The 18,106-nt window shown below is 39.8% G+C and overlaps 1 protein-coding gene and 1 long non-coding RNA gene across 2 annotated transcripts; one reads left to right on the top strand and one right to left on the bottom strand.

Moving 5' to 3' along the window:
* Positions 1-208: 208 nt before the first annotated feature.
* LOC103711058 (leucine-rich repeat receptor-like serine/threonine-protein kinase BAM1) lies at positions 209-5,355 on the bottom strand. The gene is made up of 2 exons (XM_008797031.4): positions 2,319-5,355; positions 209-1,055 (listed from the first exon to the last, which is right to left on the bottom strand). The coding sequence occupies exons 1-2, from the start codon at positions 4,879-4,881 to the stop codon at positions 640-642; spliced, it is 2,979 nt and encodes a 992-aa protein (XP_008795253.2). The 5' UTR covers positions 4,882-5,355; the 3' UTR covers positions 209-639.
* A 7,793-nt stretch (positions 5,356-13,148) lies between these two features.
* LOC103711057 lies at positions 13,149-16,229 on the top strand. Its single transcript, XR_003386477.2, has 3 exons — positions 13,149-13,460; positions 15,215-15,840; positions 15,916-16,229. It is a non-coding gene; the product is annotated as an uncharacterized LOC103711057 (long non-coding RNA).
* The last annotated feature ends 1,877 nt before the right edge of the window (positions 16,230-18,106 follow it).

Raw genomic sequence — 18,106 nt, 5'->3', positions numbered from 1 at the left:
CCAAAAAAAAAAAGGCCTGCTTGCCATGAATCCTATAAACGCGCCCGCTACTTCAAATTCCAATTCAAATCTTCTCCTTTTTCATATCAAATCATATACTTTTCATTTGAAACCACTTTACATATAATTTGTGTTATCTCACACTTTTCAACTTTCACTTGCGAAAAATATGAAATTCTTATTAGTTAACTTCATTTGGGCAATTAACTTCAAGAAATAAAATATATCAAAAGAGCATAATTAGCACTTTATCCAAATGATGACAGGACAAGTAGCATGTAAAAAAGTTACACCAACACTCCATGAGTTCCCCAGCATGAACTCTCAAAGGACATCACCAAGAGTTGGAGGGATATGCTTTCAAAAGCAAAATGCTATGATGGAGAACCATTGTACATGGACCACACGTAGAGCCGCATGGCAATGTTAGCCATGCTAATGGTACCCTATACACCTTTCCACATAGGAAAGAAAAAAGAGATCCATCTTACTCCAACCCTTCTTCCTTCCCCAACAACTTCCATCCAATCCTTAGGAAAATAAAGGGAAGGACACCCATGCAAGCTGCAAGGATGCATTATAAAATCCCACTTGAGAATCATTACTTAAAAAAATTTCCACACTCACAATCTATAATCATTAGATTAGGAGATCTGGAAAGAGCTTATAACAGTTGGTCTCCTTGTCGAGGCTGTCCTCTTTTCTAGGAGCCGAGGAAGAAGGAGACTGGTCTTCTGAAGCATGATGAGAAAATTCGGAGAGCATTTGGACCACTTCTCTCATCGTTGGCCTCTCAATACTGTTTTCGTGGGTGCATAGCATTGCGATAAAGAAAACATGCATCACCTCGTTTATAGGCACTGCGCCCAATCTTGAATCCACAATCTGAGAAGCATTATTTTTGTTGCAATTAGTGATCTTCTTGGCCCAATGCACTATATCCACCCCATCACCAAATTCTCCAACCGGGCGTCGTCCAGTAATGAGCTCCAAAAGAACCACTCCAAAGCTATACACATCACTTTTCTCATCCACCTTAAGAGTATAAGCATATTCTACACCCAAAAGGAATAATAAACATAAGATATAAATTTACAAAAAAAGTTACAATATCAGAGGCATGACACTTATATGCATTATTTGAAAGAAAAAAAAAAAATTGTCTAAAATATATTTTTTTGCAAAAAAAAACTTCTTTTGCAAATTAATGCTGGCTAGCCAACACGATCTCCTTTCTCAATAACAAAGTCATAAATTAACTAAAATACTTCCCGATGAATACAAACAGGTACTGATGTATGTCATAGCCTAAAATACGTACATAATCTTCACACTAACACATAATTTTGTAATTTTGAAAAATGCCACAGTATTCTAGTAGTGGAAGTGGCTTAATTAGAGGCCTAACACCAAGAAAAAAAGATGGCATGTCTAAGAGAATCTCTCCTCTTCTAATAACTTACTACTTTTCACAAATCCTTATAAATCCTTCACAACGATCACAAAATATCATGTGGGGTTAGTGTTAAACTCAAGCTTGTTAAAAGTCCAAACTAATGATATTTGTTAACCGAATCAAGGTATTGTTAGTCTAGGATTAAGCAAGCATGGAGGCTTTAGCGGAAAAAAAAAAGAAAAAAAAAAGAAAGAAAAAAAAGAAAGAAAGAAAGACAAGCATGGAGTCACTTTCACCAAAGCCAATACTGCTACTGTTCGGCTTTACATGTAGGGTGTCAAGCTGCCGTGTCGGCCCCGCTGACTCGGATATCCACCTCGGACTCACCAAAATGGATGGGCGGCACGTGGCCTCCGATGACAAGTCCCTGTCCGCTGGGTCCCGCTAAAAATATCCAAAACACCCCCTCACGTTTTCACGAGATATCAATCATATCATGCAAGCCCCTCTTTCTTCATATGGTTTGTATCATGGCATGCATACAAGCCTCATTAATTTTATCCACACGATACATGACAACTTCCTTATAATTTCTTCCTCTAAAAACTAGATCTAAAAACTACCAACATGCATGGTGATCCGGATGACATGGATGACCAAAAACTTTCTTCAATATGAAAAAAAACAATACCATGGAAGTACTTATAGAGCCTTAGCTAGGCGCAAGAAATTTTTTTAGAGCCATGCAACATTAATAAGCTAAGCAAAAGTTTTGCACCTAGGTAATTGATAACAATACTAAATCAAAAGAAGGATTTTTTTTTTTTAAGTTAATCAAAGTTAATTAAATGAACTTGAGAAACCATCTAATCATGATCATAGGCTATAAATGAAATCGAGCACAGGCCAGGGAACAGTGTACCAGGGGCAATATAGCCGTAGGATCCAGCGATGGCGGACATGCACTCGGAGGCACCCCCATCGTGCAAGAACTTGGCGAGTCCAAAATCCGCGACGTGTGCCTCAAAGTTAGCGCCCAGCAAGATGTTGTTGCTCTTTACGTCCCGGTGTACTATCATGGGGCTGCAATCATGGTGCAGATAGCATAGACCCCTGGCTGCCTCCACCGCTATCCTGTACCTGCGATCCCACCCCAAGGACCCCCCTCGCTTCCCGTGTAACACCTCCCCCAAGCTCCCATTGCTCATGTGCTCGTACACCAGAACGTTGGTGTCCCTGTTGGAGCAGAAGGCAAGCAGCCGTACGATGTTCCGATGCCTGATGCACCCCAGGGTCCGGATCTCAGCTCGAAACCCGCGATCATGGCCGTTGGATCCGAGCCTCATCAGTCTCTTAACGGCGATCTGTTCGCCGGCGCTGGTGTGCCCGAGGTACACCACACCCGCCCCGCCGCGCCCGATCACGTTCGCGTCCTTCATGCTCTCCATAACGTCCGACACGCCGAAATCTACCCGCCCGAACGCAGTCAGCCGCCACGTGTCTCCGTCGAATGTGCGACGGCATGACCTCGCCCGCATGATGGCGGCCGCCGCGAAGACCACCGAGCACAATAGGAGGCCCAGTACAAGAACTAGTTTGAAATGCCCCGGCCCGCGACGGGACTGGACCGGGCTGGCCATGTAGTTGCACGGATTGTTGAGGACCGACCCACAGAGCCAAGGGTTGCCTGCAAAGAATGAAGCATTGAAGTAGGCCAGCTGACCAGAGTCCGGAAGCCTACCGGACAAGTTGTTGAAGGAGAAATCCACCGCCGTGAGGCTCCTCATCGCGCTCATCGACCTCGGTATCATGCCGTCGAGGTGGTTCCTCGATAGGTTCATGTAGCTCAGTATCCCAATTTCGGCGATCTCCGGTGGAATCGGACCGGAGAGGTTGTTTTGGCTAAGGTCCAGATAGGTTAATTGAGCACAATTGCCGATCTCCGGTGGGATATTTCCGGACAGAGCATTATGGCTGAGATCAAGCATGACAACCCGCCGGAGTTCACCAATTGTGCCGGAGATCGGGCCGTTGAATCGGTTGCCGTTTAGCTGCAGTTCTTGGAGGGAAGAGATGTTTGAAAAGGAGTGTGGGATAGGTCCGGAGAGCAAGTTGTTTGATAGATTGAGCTGGGTTAATTGTGTCGAGCCATGGCTAGAATTGGAATTCTCTGAGATTGGACCAGAGAGGTAGTTGTCTTGGAGATCTAGTAGGTTGAGCAGGGGCAAGTAAAGGAAGCCCGGAGGAATGGTGCCATTGAGATAATTCTGCCCCAGTCTCACTCTGGTCAGGCTCAGACACCTGCCCAAGCTCTCTGGGATCGGACCAAACAAGAAATTTTTCAGCAGGATGAGGACTTTGAGCTGGTTCGAGGGGCAGAGGTTATCAGGAACGGTACCGGTGAGCTTGTTCGACGAAAGGTCGAGCACCCGAATCCGGCCATTAGAGCCGAGCCTCCGTGGGATACCGCCGGTGAGGTTGTTCATGAAGAGCTGGAGAGTGTGCAAAGCCGGCAGCTCCGCAACGAACTCCGGTATCGATCCGTGCAGTCTGTTCATGAACAGGTTCAGAAGGCTCAGTCCACCGAGGGCGGCGAGCTTGTGGGGTATCTCGCCGGTGAGCGCATTGTTGGAGAGGTCGAGATGGACGAGCCTCGTGAGGTTCCCGAGCGACGATGGCACCGGCCCGGACAAGAAGTTGGTGTGGATGAATAGAGTGTGAAGGGAGACTAGATTGCCAAGTTGATGCGGGATTTCGCCATCGAGGCCGCAGCTCGAGAGCTCTAGATGGACTAGATTGATCAGCTTCCCAAGCTCGGCCGGAATGCCACCCTCGAACTCGTTGTCGAAGCCCAGGTAGAGCTGCTTCAAGTTCGTGAGGTTGCCGAGCTCGCATGGAATTCTCCCTCTGAGGTCATTGCCGTTGAGCGAGAGGTACTCCAGTTCGACCAAGCTCCCATAGCTTGCCGGGATGCTTCCGTAGAAGAAGTTGCCGCCGAGGTCCAGATACTTGATTCTCTTCGAGTCTGCGACGCCGGGGGGTAGTGGTGCAGTGAAGTTGTTGTTGTAGGCGTCGAACACCTCCAAGCTCGGCAGGCTCGAGTAATCCCAGTGCAGTCCGCCACTGAACTGGTTGATAGAGATGTTAAGGTGGCGAAGGCTCGGCAAATTTGAAACTTTGATATCCCCCTCGAGTTCATTGCCGGCGAGGGAGAGGTTGACGAGCGATGCGAGGCCGGAGATTTCGAGCGAAATGGAGCCCGAGATGTTCAGGTTGGAGAGATCGATGGCCACGATTCTGTCTCGCTCGCACCGCACTCCGAACCACGAGCAGGCCGAGCCAAGGTTGGAAGTGTTCCAACTGTCTAACTCCGGGCTGGTGGAATGGAAGCTGTTTCGAAGAGAAGCCAAGACTGTGGCATCATCGTGGAGAGCAGTACAAGAGCTTAGAAGGGAGAACAGTGAGAGGAGAAGAAGAGGGGCCATTTGGTTTGGGGTTATGGTGAACTTTTCTCAGCGCAGCATGGGTTTTTGGGATTTGGGTACAGGGGAGAGAGGGGAGAAATGGAGGTTTAGGGGCTGAACAAAGGAGAAAAAGCTAAAGGAATCTGAGAAGCTTCAAATGGAAACAGAGGCATCTTTGATGGAGAGACTTCACATGGAAGGAACGGGAAGGAGATAGGACCTACCTCTCTTTTGCTTTCAAGAAGAGCAGTGTCTCTTTCTTTCTTTCTCCTTTTGCTCTGCTCTCTGGTTTCAGTGGGGAGAGTTTGGAATGGGTTCTGCTCGCTGGCTTGATTGGAGCTGTTTTGGGCTTCATTAGCGAAGAAATAGAGGAGGTGAGAAAGAGGGAGAGAGTAAGAGGGAGAGGTGGTTTTAAATTTTGTTAACAGGGAAAACAGAAGTTCCGGTGGGCTTCAGTGTTTTATGAAAAGTTCATAGGTTATTGTATCCCCAACAAGAAAATAATAGAGAGTATAGTGAGTGTTATTAGACATCAATATGATTCAATCAGAGAATCCTACTTAAATTTGGACCTAGTCCCAAGCTATGGCTATATATATATAGGTTCCCGAGAATAAATGCAGTAATCAAATTAGGGCAATGGTAAGGGTTTTTGAAAGGAAATTCATGAGTGCTATGATGATTTGTATGATTTCGTTGAGCATAACTAGTTAGGAGAGAAAATAGCATATACTTTTTGAAGACATGATCGGATTGGTGAATTGCATCTGAATCCTAAACCTGGATGTCATTTCCGATCAGGCTGGTTCCTAGTATGGCTAGATCAGATCGCATTTTGTTGGTTATCGTTCATACTACTTCAAAAATGGTTCGAATCGTAAGCTTTAGATTTATCCAAATGAGACCAAAATTGAACATGATTCGCCCAAATGTTGTAGTGAAGGTTTTAAATTTGTACCTTCTCTTTTTGAGCTTTCTTTTGCCAAAACTTTTTGTGGATGCCCAATAAAAATGTTGAGAAAAATGTGATAGTAAAACTATTAATTTCACTCGGTGATCGTCTGATCTATGGGCCACAAAGCAGAGTCTCTTATGCTGCAATTAAAAACCAAGCTTGGAATGTCCTCAGCTGACTCAATGAAGCACAGTTTTTCACCTTACAACCTGGTGTTTCTCTATCATTCTAGCATCAATAAGCAGCATGTGAAAATGGATGCAAGTATACAACTCTGGCATATCATATCCCAATGCATGCACACCTGTGACAAAGCAAAATGTGATTATAGATGAATCATTATGTCCTCAGAACTAAGATCAACTGACATTAATATAATAAGAACAAAATGATTATAAACAACAATGATCACTGTAATAATATACCAGTGTGGACATGTTGTGTGGAAAGGAATCATTGAAGCTTTTGTCTGCTTTATTCCTTCTCCTCCCTACCCTTGCCCAAGGATATAGCCTTTAAGAGAAGGCTACTAAAGCAAAGGAGGGATGAGAGTTGTGTATGAGAGAGAGAGATGTGGGGTTGGATGCTCTCCACTAGAAAAGAAAAATAAAGATATCTCTATGGCCCCCTCTTCACATAGGAAAGAGTGCCCTCGTTTCACATGGAGTTTTTTTAGAAAGGTATCATATGGAGTTGAATTGGAACCTCTCTCTTTTTTACTCTCCCCCTTCCCAAAGTGGCCTTCTTTGCTTCATAGTGCTTCTTCTACTTCACTCTTCTTTTGCTCCTTTAGGATTTGAGCTCATTCGTTCCACCCTGCATTGGGGGCCCCTACTTGCAAAGCATCAGTGGCATCTGAAGTCTCTCCTTTAAGGAATGGTTCTCATTAGATAAATCTTGTGAGGTGTTAAGGAGAAGGATGCCCTTCTGAAGGGTCACCATCTAGGACTTCTGTGACAGAGTAAGAAGCAAGTGTTGTGGTCACAAAGATTAAAGGGATGGATTGCTAGTGCTCTAAGAAATTTTGCTAGTGATTTAAGGGAAAGGTCCAACAACTTGCAACTGGTAAGGTGCATTTTGTGGGTAAAAAGTGGTATTAAACTAGTCCATGGACTGGTCCATACTCTTCAATGATTCTTTTACTTGGAAGACTACTAAGCATTGATGCACTTAGTAACTTCTCTGCTTCTCCAGCAGTGCCTACTCTCTTCATGTATCTTCAGTGGCCCCTCACTTCCCTCCCTCTCTAACAAATAGGCCCATCACTTATGGCAGTTCATCATCGACACCATCTCTCCTCTATATTCGATCAATAAAACAAGTTATTCACTACTTCTACGATGGTTGATAAGTCTAGCAGTACTTGTTACCTGCATCTGCATCATGTTATCATTTATGCTAGCTTAACCCAAAAAAAAAAAAAGTTTCCACTCGATATGATCATTGTGCAGATCGACTTCACAGAGGTGCTAGAAGAGTTGGTATCCATGAATTTGCTAGAGAAACTGCTATGATATGAATCATGCACTGGTACCGTAGTACGGAACTCAAAGTTCTAGCCATATGCCGTTCATTGCAAAAGTGGAAGCATGTCACCATATTTGTTAGCATAATTTTTAGAATCATGTAACAACCTCTATCAAGCCATAATATATTTTTTTTATTAGCGTGATCCTATATCGATCAGTATTATTTTTTTTATTCGCATAGTTTTGTTAGAGTAATTTTAAGAATCACATAATAACTTGTATCAACGAGTATTATTTTTTTTATTAGTATAATTCTATATTAGCTTGTATTATTTTTCTTGTATGGAGTCTGTAATGGGTATATATAACTCCTGAGAAGTACCAAATGCAATGAAACAGAAAAATAAAATCATTTTTTTTCTTTTTTTTGTTTTCTTCTTGTTCTGTAAATATTTTAACAATGCTGTAACAGAGCTAATATGTTCCCATAGACTAAAATGCTTTTATACCTACAAAAATACATGTTGGTATGAGTACCATCTACTGTGATGTATATGAATTGTACACTTCACGTTGCTATCGGTGAGAATAGCAATTCTATATCCTTATCAAGCTTCTGAAAAGTGATTGAAGAAACATATCCATACCTCTCAAGAAGAATTTCTAGAGCAATGTAACATAGTACGAGGGCTTGTTGTCGCTTTTTATGATGAAGATATCATGGTTCCATTTTCTTTTCTCTTCCATTGAATGATTGGAATGCGAGAACTAGTGAAACGTCAAGCCACTATTTGCCCATCAATAACCAATATGAAGACATCAATCACATTATCCCATGCATCGATGTTTGAGAGAAAGCTGATCCTCAAACAAGCTAAGTGATGGCCTTGCGAAAGCTAGGACACAAGCCAGGCTTCTTTTCCTTTACTGAAGTGGTGCACTTCATCTTATATTCCTACTTTATTGAATGAAAGAATGGGATGAACATGCGAAGGCAAAGGAAAAGACAAAAAGATAAAGGAAGTGGTTGAAAGGAGGAATACAAAGCAAAGACCTAGCATTTTGCTCCATTCCTTCAAGACCTCGACCCATTTAAAAGAGATATCACCCTGGCTTCTAGGACAAGGGAGTATCTTTGGAAGGTGCCATGGCTATCTCTTTGTGTGGACAGTGAATGACATGAGAGAAGAAAGAATCCAAGTGCCAAAGCAGACTGTGATAAAGTCGGTGTCCTCTTTTAAACTATTCAGAAAGAGTGATTGCACACCTCTCTAGGATGATGGAAGGAGTGCTCCTTGTTTGAATGCCCATAATGCTAGCTTTTCCCTGCCCACTCACCCCTTGTTTTATTAAGACTTCATAAAATTTGTGCTTGGTACTTCTATTTTATATATAGGAGAAGAACATCTTGGAAAGTCCAACTTCAGACACATTGGAATGTAGAGACAAGAAGCCATGCGAGGCACTCCACAGTATCTGGATTGATTTCACTTCATATCATGCAACCTAGCATATTTTATTTGTCTTCATTTAAGTTATGCCCCCTGAGACTTTCAGATTATCAAATGTTCTTTTTTGGCCTTTTCTTCCCATTTTAAGCAGCAACACAAGAAGAATTAGCATTTCCTGTGCACAAGTGACAGTAAATACAGGCATCAAAGGCTAGCAACCAAGCAATTGCTTCATTAATTTATCTATGAGAACACTACTATTGACCTTTTTGCAAAAAAAAAAGAAAAAAGATTTATAATAACATTTAATAAGATAAGTAACATTAAAGGTGGTTCTAAACAGGACTGCTTAGTGAAAAAGGAATTAGCAAAACTGACACTAATCCTTGAAACAAGGCTTGAAAATTTTAAAAAAAGAATGAAAATAAGATATCCATAAGATACTACAACAGAAGAGGTAATTGGTCTTGTTAAAAAGTTCTATAGGGTCTAATCTATCACCAGGCATGGATGTACTGATTGTTCATAATTAGGGCAAAGGTCATTATCTTTAAGGATCAATTATGGCTTAGGATTATTATGATCAAGTTACTCTAGCTGACATATTTACAATAATACCTGTACAAAGGCCACCATGCTAAATAACCAGTAGTTTGCATCTTAGCACAGGGATGCTTGTTGTTTGTCTATAATAAGATAGCTAAGCTAGCCCAACAAGACAAGCATCCCATTTCACCACTTTCCATGCTTTAAAAGCTTAATTGTCCTCCAAACTCTAAACTAACTTCTTGCTTTAGAACTAATATTGTATACTTCAATCTCAGTCTCATTATCGCATATAATATACCTGTTTTGTGAAAGTAAGAAAGGAAAAAGAAAGACTAAATCCTAAAGCACTCTGCTCCAAGATTCTTCTTTTAGTGTTAGAGAAAAGGCCCATTGGTTTCACAGTAAGAGGCATCCTAAGGACTACTTTGTTATCTTGCGACCAAGATTAGTGGAAGGGTTTTTTGCAAGATTCGGCCTATAACCCCATTGTTTAGTTGTTATAAACCTAGCTGACTAGTATGACTCTTAAGAAGAATATTTGACCTTGAGCATGTTTTATTTAAAGATTATGTCTGTGCTAATGTGCTTAAAGTAAGTTGTTTAGACTATTGCTTGCTCAAGGAATATCAATGGGCCCTGATTGGGACTAAAGTGAAAACGTATATGGGCCTTAATTATGGGTGCTCCCACATGATTAAACCTAGGAAAAGTGTGAGCTGAATTTTGACAAAGACATTGCATTGGAAGGTGAAAGAGGATCTAAAAGAAGTGAAGGGATGATAATTTTGAACTCCCAATTCTCATGGTAAAGTTCACTTTGAGGGGAAAAAAAAAATTAAAAAAGTTGCGGTAAATCGCCTTTTTAGTGAGAAGATAGCCTTCTAAATAACCCTAACCCTCCTTGGCTAGTAGTTATTATTCTTTTTTATTTTTTGTGCTCTTGCAGAGCATGTTTGAGGGCAAGGCAGAGAAAACTGATCTAGAGAATTATCTTTGTCAAAATATGTGAGGAAGTACCTGATTTTGGAACATTTGAGGCAGGGGTGCAGCCAATTTATATGTATTTATATTTTGAGCAAAACCAATTTATATACTTCTGTATCATACTAATAACCTAGGAAAAGATTTCTATTGTTTCTATTAAAAAAAGATTTCTTTTCCATTCTTTAATCTATTTATTGTCATCTAAGTTCTGTTAATGTGCTGTATGGCCATTTTGATGGTTCTTATATTGAGATGCCAACCAGAACTGTTTGAGCCTATCATTTTAAATGTTAGCAAGGGCTCTGTGTGTGACCTATATTTTGTAGGACCCAAACATTAAGAATAGATACAGAATCTCACATTTTCTCCATATGCTGATAAATAGCTTGCATTAGTCACTCCCACTTGCAGTTTCAGTTGAAGATGAATATAAAAATTAAGTGCTTGTCTTAAATATTCCCTTCTTAGAAGTAGCATGTTCTTGAATAGCTTCTGAGAAGTTGGCACACAAACAATGTGGGGTTCAAAGATTTGATTGAAAACAGGTCAGATGACATGTCAAACTAATTAAAAATAGTAATTAAGTATTGTTTAAAATAATTTTGACTTAATTATTCTTTTTTTTTTCTGAAAATATGTCCTATCTTTTGGGCCTGCCTTGGCGAGGCCACTATCAAACCCTGTAATATTTTGAATACATTCTGCCATGTTGCCAAGGAGGCATGTCCAATTACTGAACTCTGCAGCTTATTTCTATACACATTGTCTTCTCCTAGCAAATAAACACAATTTTTCATGTTATGCAAGTAGAAGGAATTAGGGTTTCTTACATATGGACATCAGTACGATTAGTTTCTTACTTGCGCAAGACAATACGGTTAAAAGCTTGCGCACCTTGATGCGATCTTAAAAGTAAATATATAAGCATAAGAGAAACCGTAAATTAACCATCTTCGCGTCACTTAGTCTAGAAATAGTAACGAAATCAAATTCTACTTATCTCGGGTTAAGAATTACTACTAAAATTGATCCAATCACAATCATCTCTTTAGAATTGTTATCACATTTGCATTCAAAAAATGTGTAGTTATATTCATGATCAGCACGACACATGAAAGCTCGCATGCTAAAATTACTTATGCTCAAATATTTTGAGATATGCTACTCAAGACTTCGACCAAAATCTTTGGTTGCTAAGATCATGTAGGCAAACCCCTATTTACAAATATAAAGCCTATAGTCTAAAGGCTCGGATGTGATTTTATAGTGTTCTTTTACAGTTAAGATAGGGCTTCAACATGTAAAGTCCGAGTAGAGCAAAAGATGAACAGTTGCTTTTCGAGTAAACGATGATTATTATCTTGTACACAAAACTTCCATATACTTCACTGGATGTTCAACACCATTCAGGTTACATGAAATCTCTTGCACCATGAAGTGATATCGATGGCAATTCAGAGCTGATCATCGGTAGGGTTTGGTTGAATAGACCCCCCAATTTAAAATAAATACAGTGTAAGCCCGAGATCTAGCTCATGATCAGCTCTAAATGGCATGAAGAGGTGTCAATGGGCTCGAACGGGCCTAGACCCGAATCTGAGCCCAACCCAGCCTGGCCTCAATTGTCAGGCTGGGCCTGCCCTAAAAAGTACACTTTCAGGCTGGGCTGGGCTTAGATCAGCCCCCAATTTAATTTTGTAGCTTTTCAGACCGAGTGCAACGCAGAAACTGTGGGGCCCCCAAGCCTGATAGACAACTTAACTACAAGCCATTAAATTTATATCACATATCTTGCAAGGTGATCACTGAATGATTCAATAGTCATTATATCAAAACATGAAATCTGGGCTTTTACATTATCAAAATAGTAGTAACGATATAAATGGCTCCCATTATATGGAAATACAAAATTTACAATTAATATAATCGACGAATTATAGGCAAACCTGTTATTTGGATCTTAATATAATTAATAAAACTTAAAGGGACCAGTTATTAGATTTAATGTTCCATGTATGTTTAAAATAGTATCTAAGGAAACATTTTATGATTGTTATATGGAAAGCAATATTTGGGTTTTTGATGTATTAAATAAAGTAAAAAAAGAAAACAGCACTAAATTTTTTTTTTTATATTAACTCATGATGGTTTTATGGTCACTATGTGAAAACAAAAAAAAAAATAATGCAATAAATGAAATACAAAGGGACTTGTAGCTAAATTTTATTTCTTATATTTGATACATGAAAGTATGAATCTCTTCCCTCAAGAACAAGAAGAAGAAGAAGAAAATACATGGAGGTATGAAATTTTGGCCTAAATATTATCAATAGAAGGCAAAGAAATTTGTCATCAAATCCTATATCACATGTTTCATAAGGCGATTAGGAAATAGTTCTATGGTCAATCTATAAAAACACAACTTTCGAATCTTAATATGGTCAATGAAAAATAAACGAAGCTATTATCTAATTGAAGAAATTCAAACCTATTATAAACAATAAATTTATGTTTTTTATAAATGAAATACATGAACTTGGCTTAATTTTAGTTTGCCATATTTGTGCAGCGAACCCAGTAGAATATAAATTAAATTTTGAATGAAATATAGAGAGATTTGTTACTAAATTTAATTTCTCATATTTAACATAATGACTCCAAGATCCAACATATTCTTTTTTGAGGAATAAAATCTTAAAATAGTTATTAAAAAATATATAGGAATCAGCCATCAAATTTTTTTTTTAAAAAAATAATTTGGCCAATGCGTGCCCAGCACGTGAAACAAACGTGCGATGGTTATTTTAGGAATAAAACTTTTCCCGCTCTATCATCAGCCAACCTAAGCTTCTGAGTTCTGTGAGTCCGCTGCATCGCCCCCTCACTTGCTCTCTCTCTCTCTCTCTCTCTCTCTCTCTCTCTCCCCCCACGGCGGGAGGAGAAATCTTGGGGTTTTCAGGAACCATAGGGTTAGGGTTTCGAGAAATGGAGAATCTTGCCTCAGTCTCATCCAAATTCCCCGTTCTCGTGGGCGCTCCCAATCCTCCGGGATCCCTAACAGGCCCTATCCGTCTCTTCCCCTCCCCGCTGCCAGGGGAAGAGGAGGAACAGGCGGCGCGAGGAGACCCAGATTCGTCGCCTCCGCTCATCGGCGTGGGGGCGATGGAGCATCCGAGAGGATTCTCGAAGCTGGTAGCTTTTCGCTCTAATTCTTGAAATTTGGTTCCTTCTTTCTCTTGGCTATATAAAACCATGTTTACAAGATTTTTGGTTAGTTAGGACATATTTGAGATAACTTTTATCGATTATAGCGAAGAATCTTTTAATGCCTGTTAGAACTCTCTATCACGTTCTGTTGATCAGATTCTTATTGAATTTTTGATCTCTGGACCTATCAATGGAACCATACACCATCGAAAAAATAAAGGATTAGATCTTTAACCAAAGATTCTAACATGTTATATTAATGAATTACCGGGATTAGGAATTTCAAGAAGATGAACAGTGACACTACAGTATTCAAGTTGGTTCTTGAAAATGTTCAGAGGCAATAAGAACTGCCAGAGAGGGGAGGTTAGGAAGGGAATGCTGTGTCGTTGCTCTTGGATATTTTTTAGTAATACCTCGAGAGTCATAGAAGTCTTTGAGCCGAGAGTGATATTGATAGTGGCTACAGGGGATCGGGCAAAGTTGTAGTTTGATAGGTCTTGCAATTAATTGGTTTTAAGGTTCTTATGTGCTATGCGGTGATTAAGAGAGACAGTTGATGTAAAAGGATTGGTGGCATGGTGTTGGATACATTCTTGTTGGCGAGGTATTGGTGAAGCAGAGGAGCTCTTGACCTTCCTTTCCATGGTCGAAATGGAAGTTTGGCATGGTGGCTGGGTGGTGGACATGGGGTATGATGAGGCCGAGGTATCCCCCGAACCCCAGAGCTCAGTTTCCACCGGTCTCAGACAGCGAAAGCGACTACTTCTCCTCAGAGGTATTGTCCGCTTTGGGGGGGAGTTTCATAGTCTCTTCTCCACGCACGGTTTTGCTTCACAAAAGGCACTTCTGAAAAGAAAAGGGTAGCTTCCTTTCATTTAAGGAACAGACCTCTCCACTATCTAGTCGATGTGGGACTAAGTTCGGACCCTTTATTCCCACAACATAGCCCTCCAGCAGAGGGGTTTGTGCCGGGGTCAAGGGTTCTCAACGAAAGCACCATTGATGAGGCTGAGGGTATCCCCCGAACCTCAGAGCTCAGTCCCCACCGGGCTCAAACAGCGGAAGTGACTGCTTCTCCTCAGAGGTATTGTCCGCTTTGGGGGGGAGTTTCATAGTCTCTTCCCCACACATGGTTTTGCACCACAAAAGGTGTCTCTGAAGAGAAAGGGGTAGGCCCCCTCCATTTAAGGAACAGACCTCTCCGCTATCTAATTGATGTGGGACTAAATTCGGACCCTTTATTTCCACAACAGGTGCTAAAGGGTTCCTGTAGTGAGATTCTTTATTTGCTCTGTATATTTCAAGTGTGTCAAGTATTAAAAGTGCTGGGAATTTACTGGCCATCTTGAAGAGGGAGATATAAATGGAGAAATGGTGCATTTTTTGTCTCTTTGTTTGTTAATTTTAATGGAGGAGCCTTAATATGCTGCTAGTGCACTAGAAGTGATCATCCATCAGGCTGCCTGGTGGGAGACATGGATGGAAAGTAATCACAACCTTTGTGGGAACGGTATCCTGATAAGGAGTTCATTTGATATGCATAATTTATTCTATCTGTTATCGGCTGGCAGTGCAAATTTACTGCTGGGATTGCAAATTTTGTTGAATGCACAGATACTCACTTTTATTCCTTTTCTCTTTCAAAATATGCTTTATTTTTTTTTTTCATAAGGTTTCTCCCATTCTACACTGCCCAATCTCCACCGCAGTACTCTAATGTATGGATTTTGTTTCAGGTTATGAATGTATTCACAAAGATATTGGAATTCTTCCCTGGGGTGACAAGTTACCCCTGACTGACTTCACATGATCAAATTCGCAATTTTGTTGGTTCCGTCCACTATTTAGCTGCCACTGAATGATGAATTCTGGTTTGACTTTGCATCACCGTTTTAAGATCCTGAGATGCAGTGCCTGGATGTCTAATATTACTGCAGCACTACCCTTCCCTGTTATATAGATGATGGATCCCCCAAAAGTTTTTTCAGTGTTGGATGTTTACATCTTGAGAAAAAGGTCCTGTACCTGTTAGGTGTGTTGGGTATGTAATTTTCACTTCTTTCCTTCTCCCTTGAATCAAAGGAATATGAGATGGCTGAGGCACTCAGAACCATTTCTTGCCCTTTCTAATCTTTTCGAACAAGTAGTTAACTTTCTTCAGTAAGATGGGTATGTACTATTTTCCCAGCCAAGCCTTCTTGCAAGAGCTGCATAAATATGCAGAACCACCTTGGAGATTTTGCTACGCCTTAGTTGGAGACTGTTTATGTTCGTCAGCTGCTACTAATGCTTAAAGGAACGTAAACATGGTTGCCAACATGCTTTCTATATGGTGTAAAGCATAACAGGGTGCAATCTGGAGGTATGGTCACTGCTAAAATTTATTTTGACACTCATTTTTTGTGTATTGAAGAGACTGATCTGTTTGGTTTTTCAGGTGCATGCGACTAGTGGCAGTTGAGACCAGTCAAATTCTTTGTAAAAGAGACCCTTTAAATAATTAACTCTGGTGTTCATTATAGTTCTGGATTGCTAAAAGTTGTCAATACTATATTGGAGTCATCCGTTCAGAATTTTGTGATGGTTGCGCATCAAGTTTTTGAACTAAAAGTGATGTGGTGTGATGCGGTAAGAATTTGGTGTTCCCCACCTGGAAAGTCCTAGAAATGGTCTGTGCTTGTAATCTTGTTTAGACAGGTTAAATTGCAGGGTTTGAGTAGTGCAAGAAATCCTTGACCAGTTTTCTTTAGACCTCGTCATATGTTTTTTTGGGAGTATGCAGTGTTATGCCCTAAATTCAAGGCATAATATGGCTATGCTACTGAGGGATACAATCCACAATAATATGAAGCCAACAATCATAAATAACCTATAAATTCATCATAAATAAAATATAATCAAAAAATGTAACTCCATCATCCATTAAATGATAAAAATACAGATTTAGAGCATTTAAATATAAATACCAAAACATAATTCTCAAAATTTAGAAAGTCATCAACTACAAATTATAGTCAGCTAAAAATATTAAAATTTTTCTGCAAAATCGTCAAGCTTGCTAGCATGAATCATCTATTTGGATCATCCTTCATTTCTAATTATCCTATTCATCTATAAAGAGAAAAATAAAAAAAAGTATGAGCTGCATAGTTTGATAAGTAAAATTTATACTATCTTAGAATGAGTTTTTTATGACAATTCATCATTTAAAGAAAATAATAGAGATTACAAAAATAAAATTTTTTATAATATAGTATGTTAAAATAAGTCATAAAGTCAATTATGTATATATAAATCATTAATATTTTATAAACATGATTTCAGTATATCATAAATCGTTCTTTGCTACTTAGTCATATAATGGTTCAAAATATTGTTCACAAATATTCGTGTTGCAGTCATTTTATACTCACGACAGGTTCGTGTTTGTAATTGACAGAGTTTTATATTTTGTATGTCTAACTTTATATCTACTGATAAGGCCTATGGATGCTAGCTCTAAGTATTGATCTTCCTCAATTCTAGGGGTCATGCATAGCGATTTGAGAGCTTTTAAAATAATCATATCTTTTTTAATAAAAATATACACATAAGTAGATGGAAAAATACTAAATGATACGATCAAATCCATATTTCATAAATAAGTTATTTTTATTAAAAGCATTCATGGAACTATTTTTCATAATAAAGCATAATTTTCATAATATACATGCAGATCCACAATTTTAAGAAAAACATGATATCTTCACCGCCAAACTAAATGCATGAAAAGTATAATAATTTAGAAAATAATAAGGAGTGTAAGATTTAGTTACCTTTTCCGTCTTAGACCATCAAATTTCGTTAGGCAAATCTGCTAAAACTATTTTAAAACATTAAAAGAGAAACTAGTTTCTATTTAATAACTTGAATGGAATTAAAATAATGAGGAATAGGGACAATTAGCTAAATGATGGCGTTCGACAGTTTCGGGTGGATCGGGCATGGGAGACCCAAACAATGAATCATGGGGTACGAACTCGATTAGGATCAAAGTCATTCAATAAAGTTCACCAATGGTAGTTTTAGGAACACTCAACAAGACCGGAATAATCGATCCTGTAGGCGGCTTGGGCACTAAGGTGGTTCAGGGCCTCTTTGCGGGGTTCATCTCGGATCCAAAGAGAAAATAGATGGGATACCATACTAACATCTATAGGCCCGTTTAAAGAGAGAAACAAAGAGAAGAGAGAGAAACTAGAGAGGGAGTGGGGATCGTTGGGGGTTGTGCCAACGGACTTTGCCAGTGGTCGAAGGTGGTGGACGGTGACAGTGTTGGTTGGCCAGCGAGAAAATCTAAGAAAAAGGCTGGAAAAACGGAGAACGGGAGCCTTTCCTTGATTTTGGTCGTTGGCCGCTTTCTGACGGCCATTTCTATGATGGCCTATGCGGACGTGTGTTTAATCCCACATCGGTTATTCACTAGATAGATCTTAGGTACCTATACAAGATCAAGAAATCCAAATAATATCTTCCGACTAACCTTTTTGGATGAGGTGTTGGTTGTTATTAATGGTATTAAAGTAGACCCGACTCATAACCTATGTGAATTAGGAGACACTGCAACACAGATCTAATAGAGCTGACCA

The sequence above is a fragment of the Phoenix dactylifera genome, chromosome 10 (genome assembly GCF_009389715.1).
Source record: "Phoenix dactylifera cultivar Barhee BC4 chromosome 10, palm_55x_up_171113_PBpolish2nd_filt_p, whole genome shotgun sequence".
In the NCBI taxonomy this organism is placed as follows: Eukaryota; Viridiplantae; Streptophyta; class Magnoliopsida; order Arecales; family Arecaceae; genus Phoenix; species Phoenix dactylifera.
This window is presented reverse-complemented; position numbering and strand designations above follow the sequence as displayed.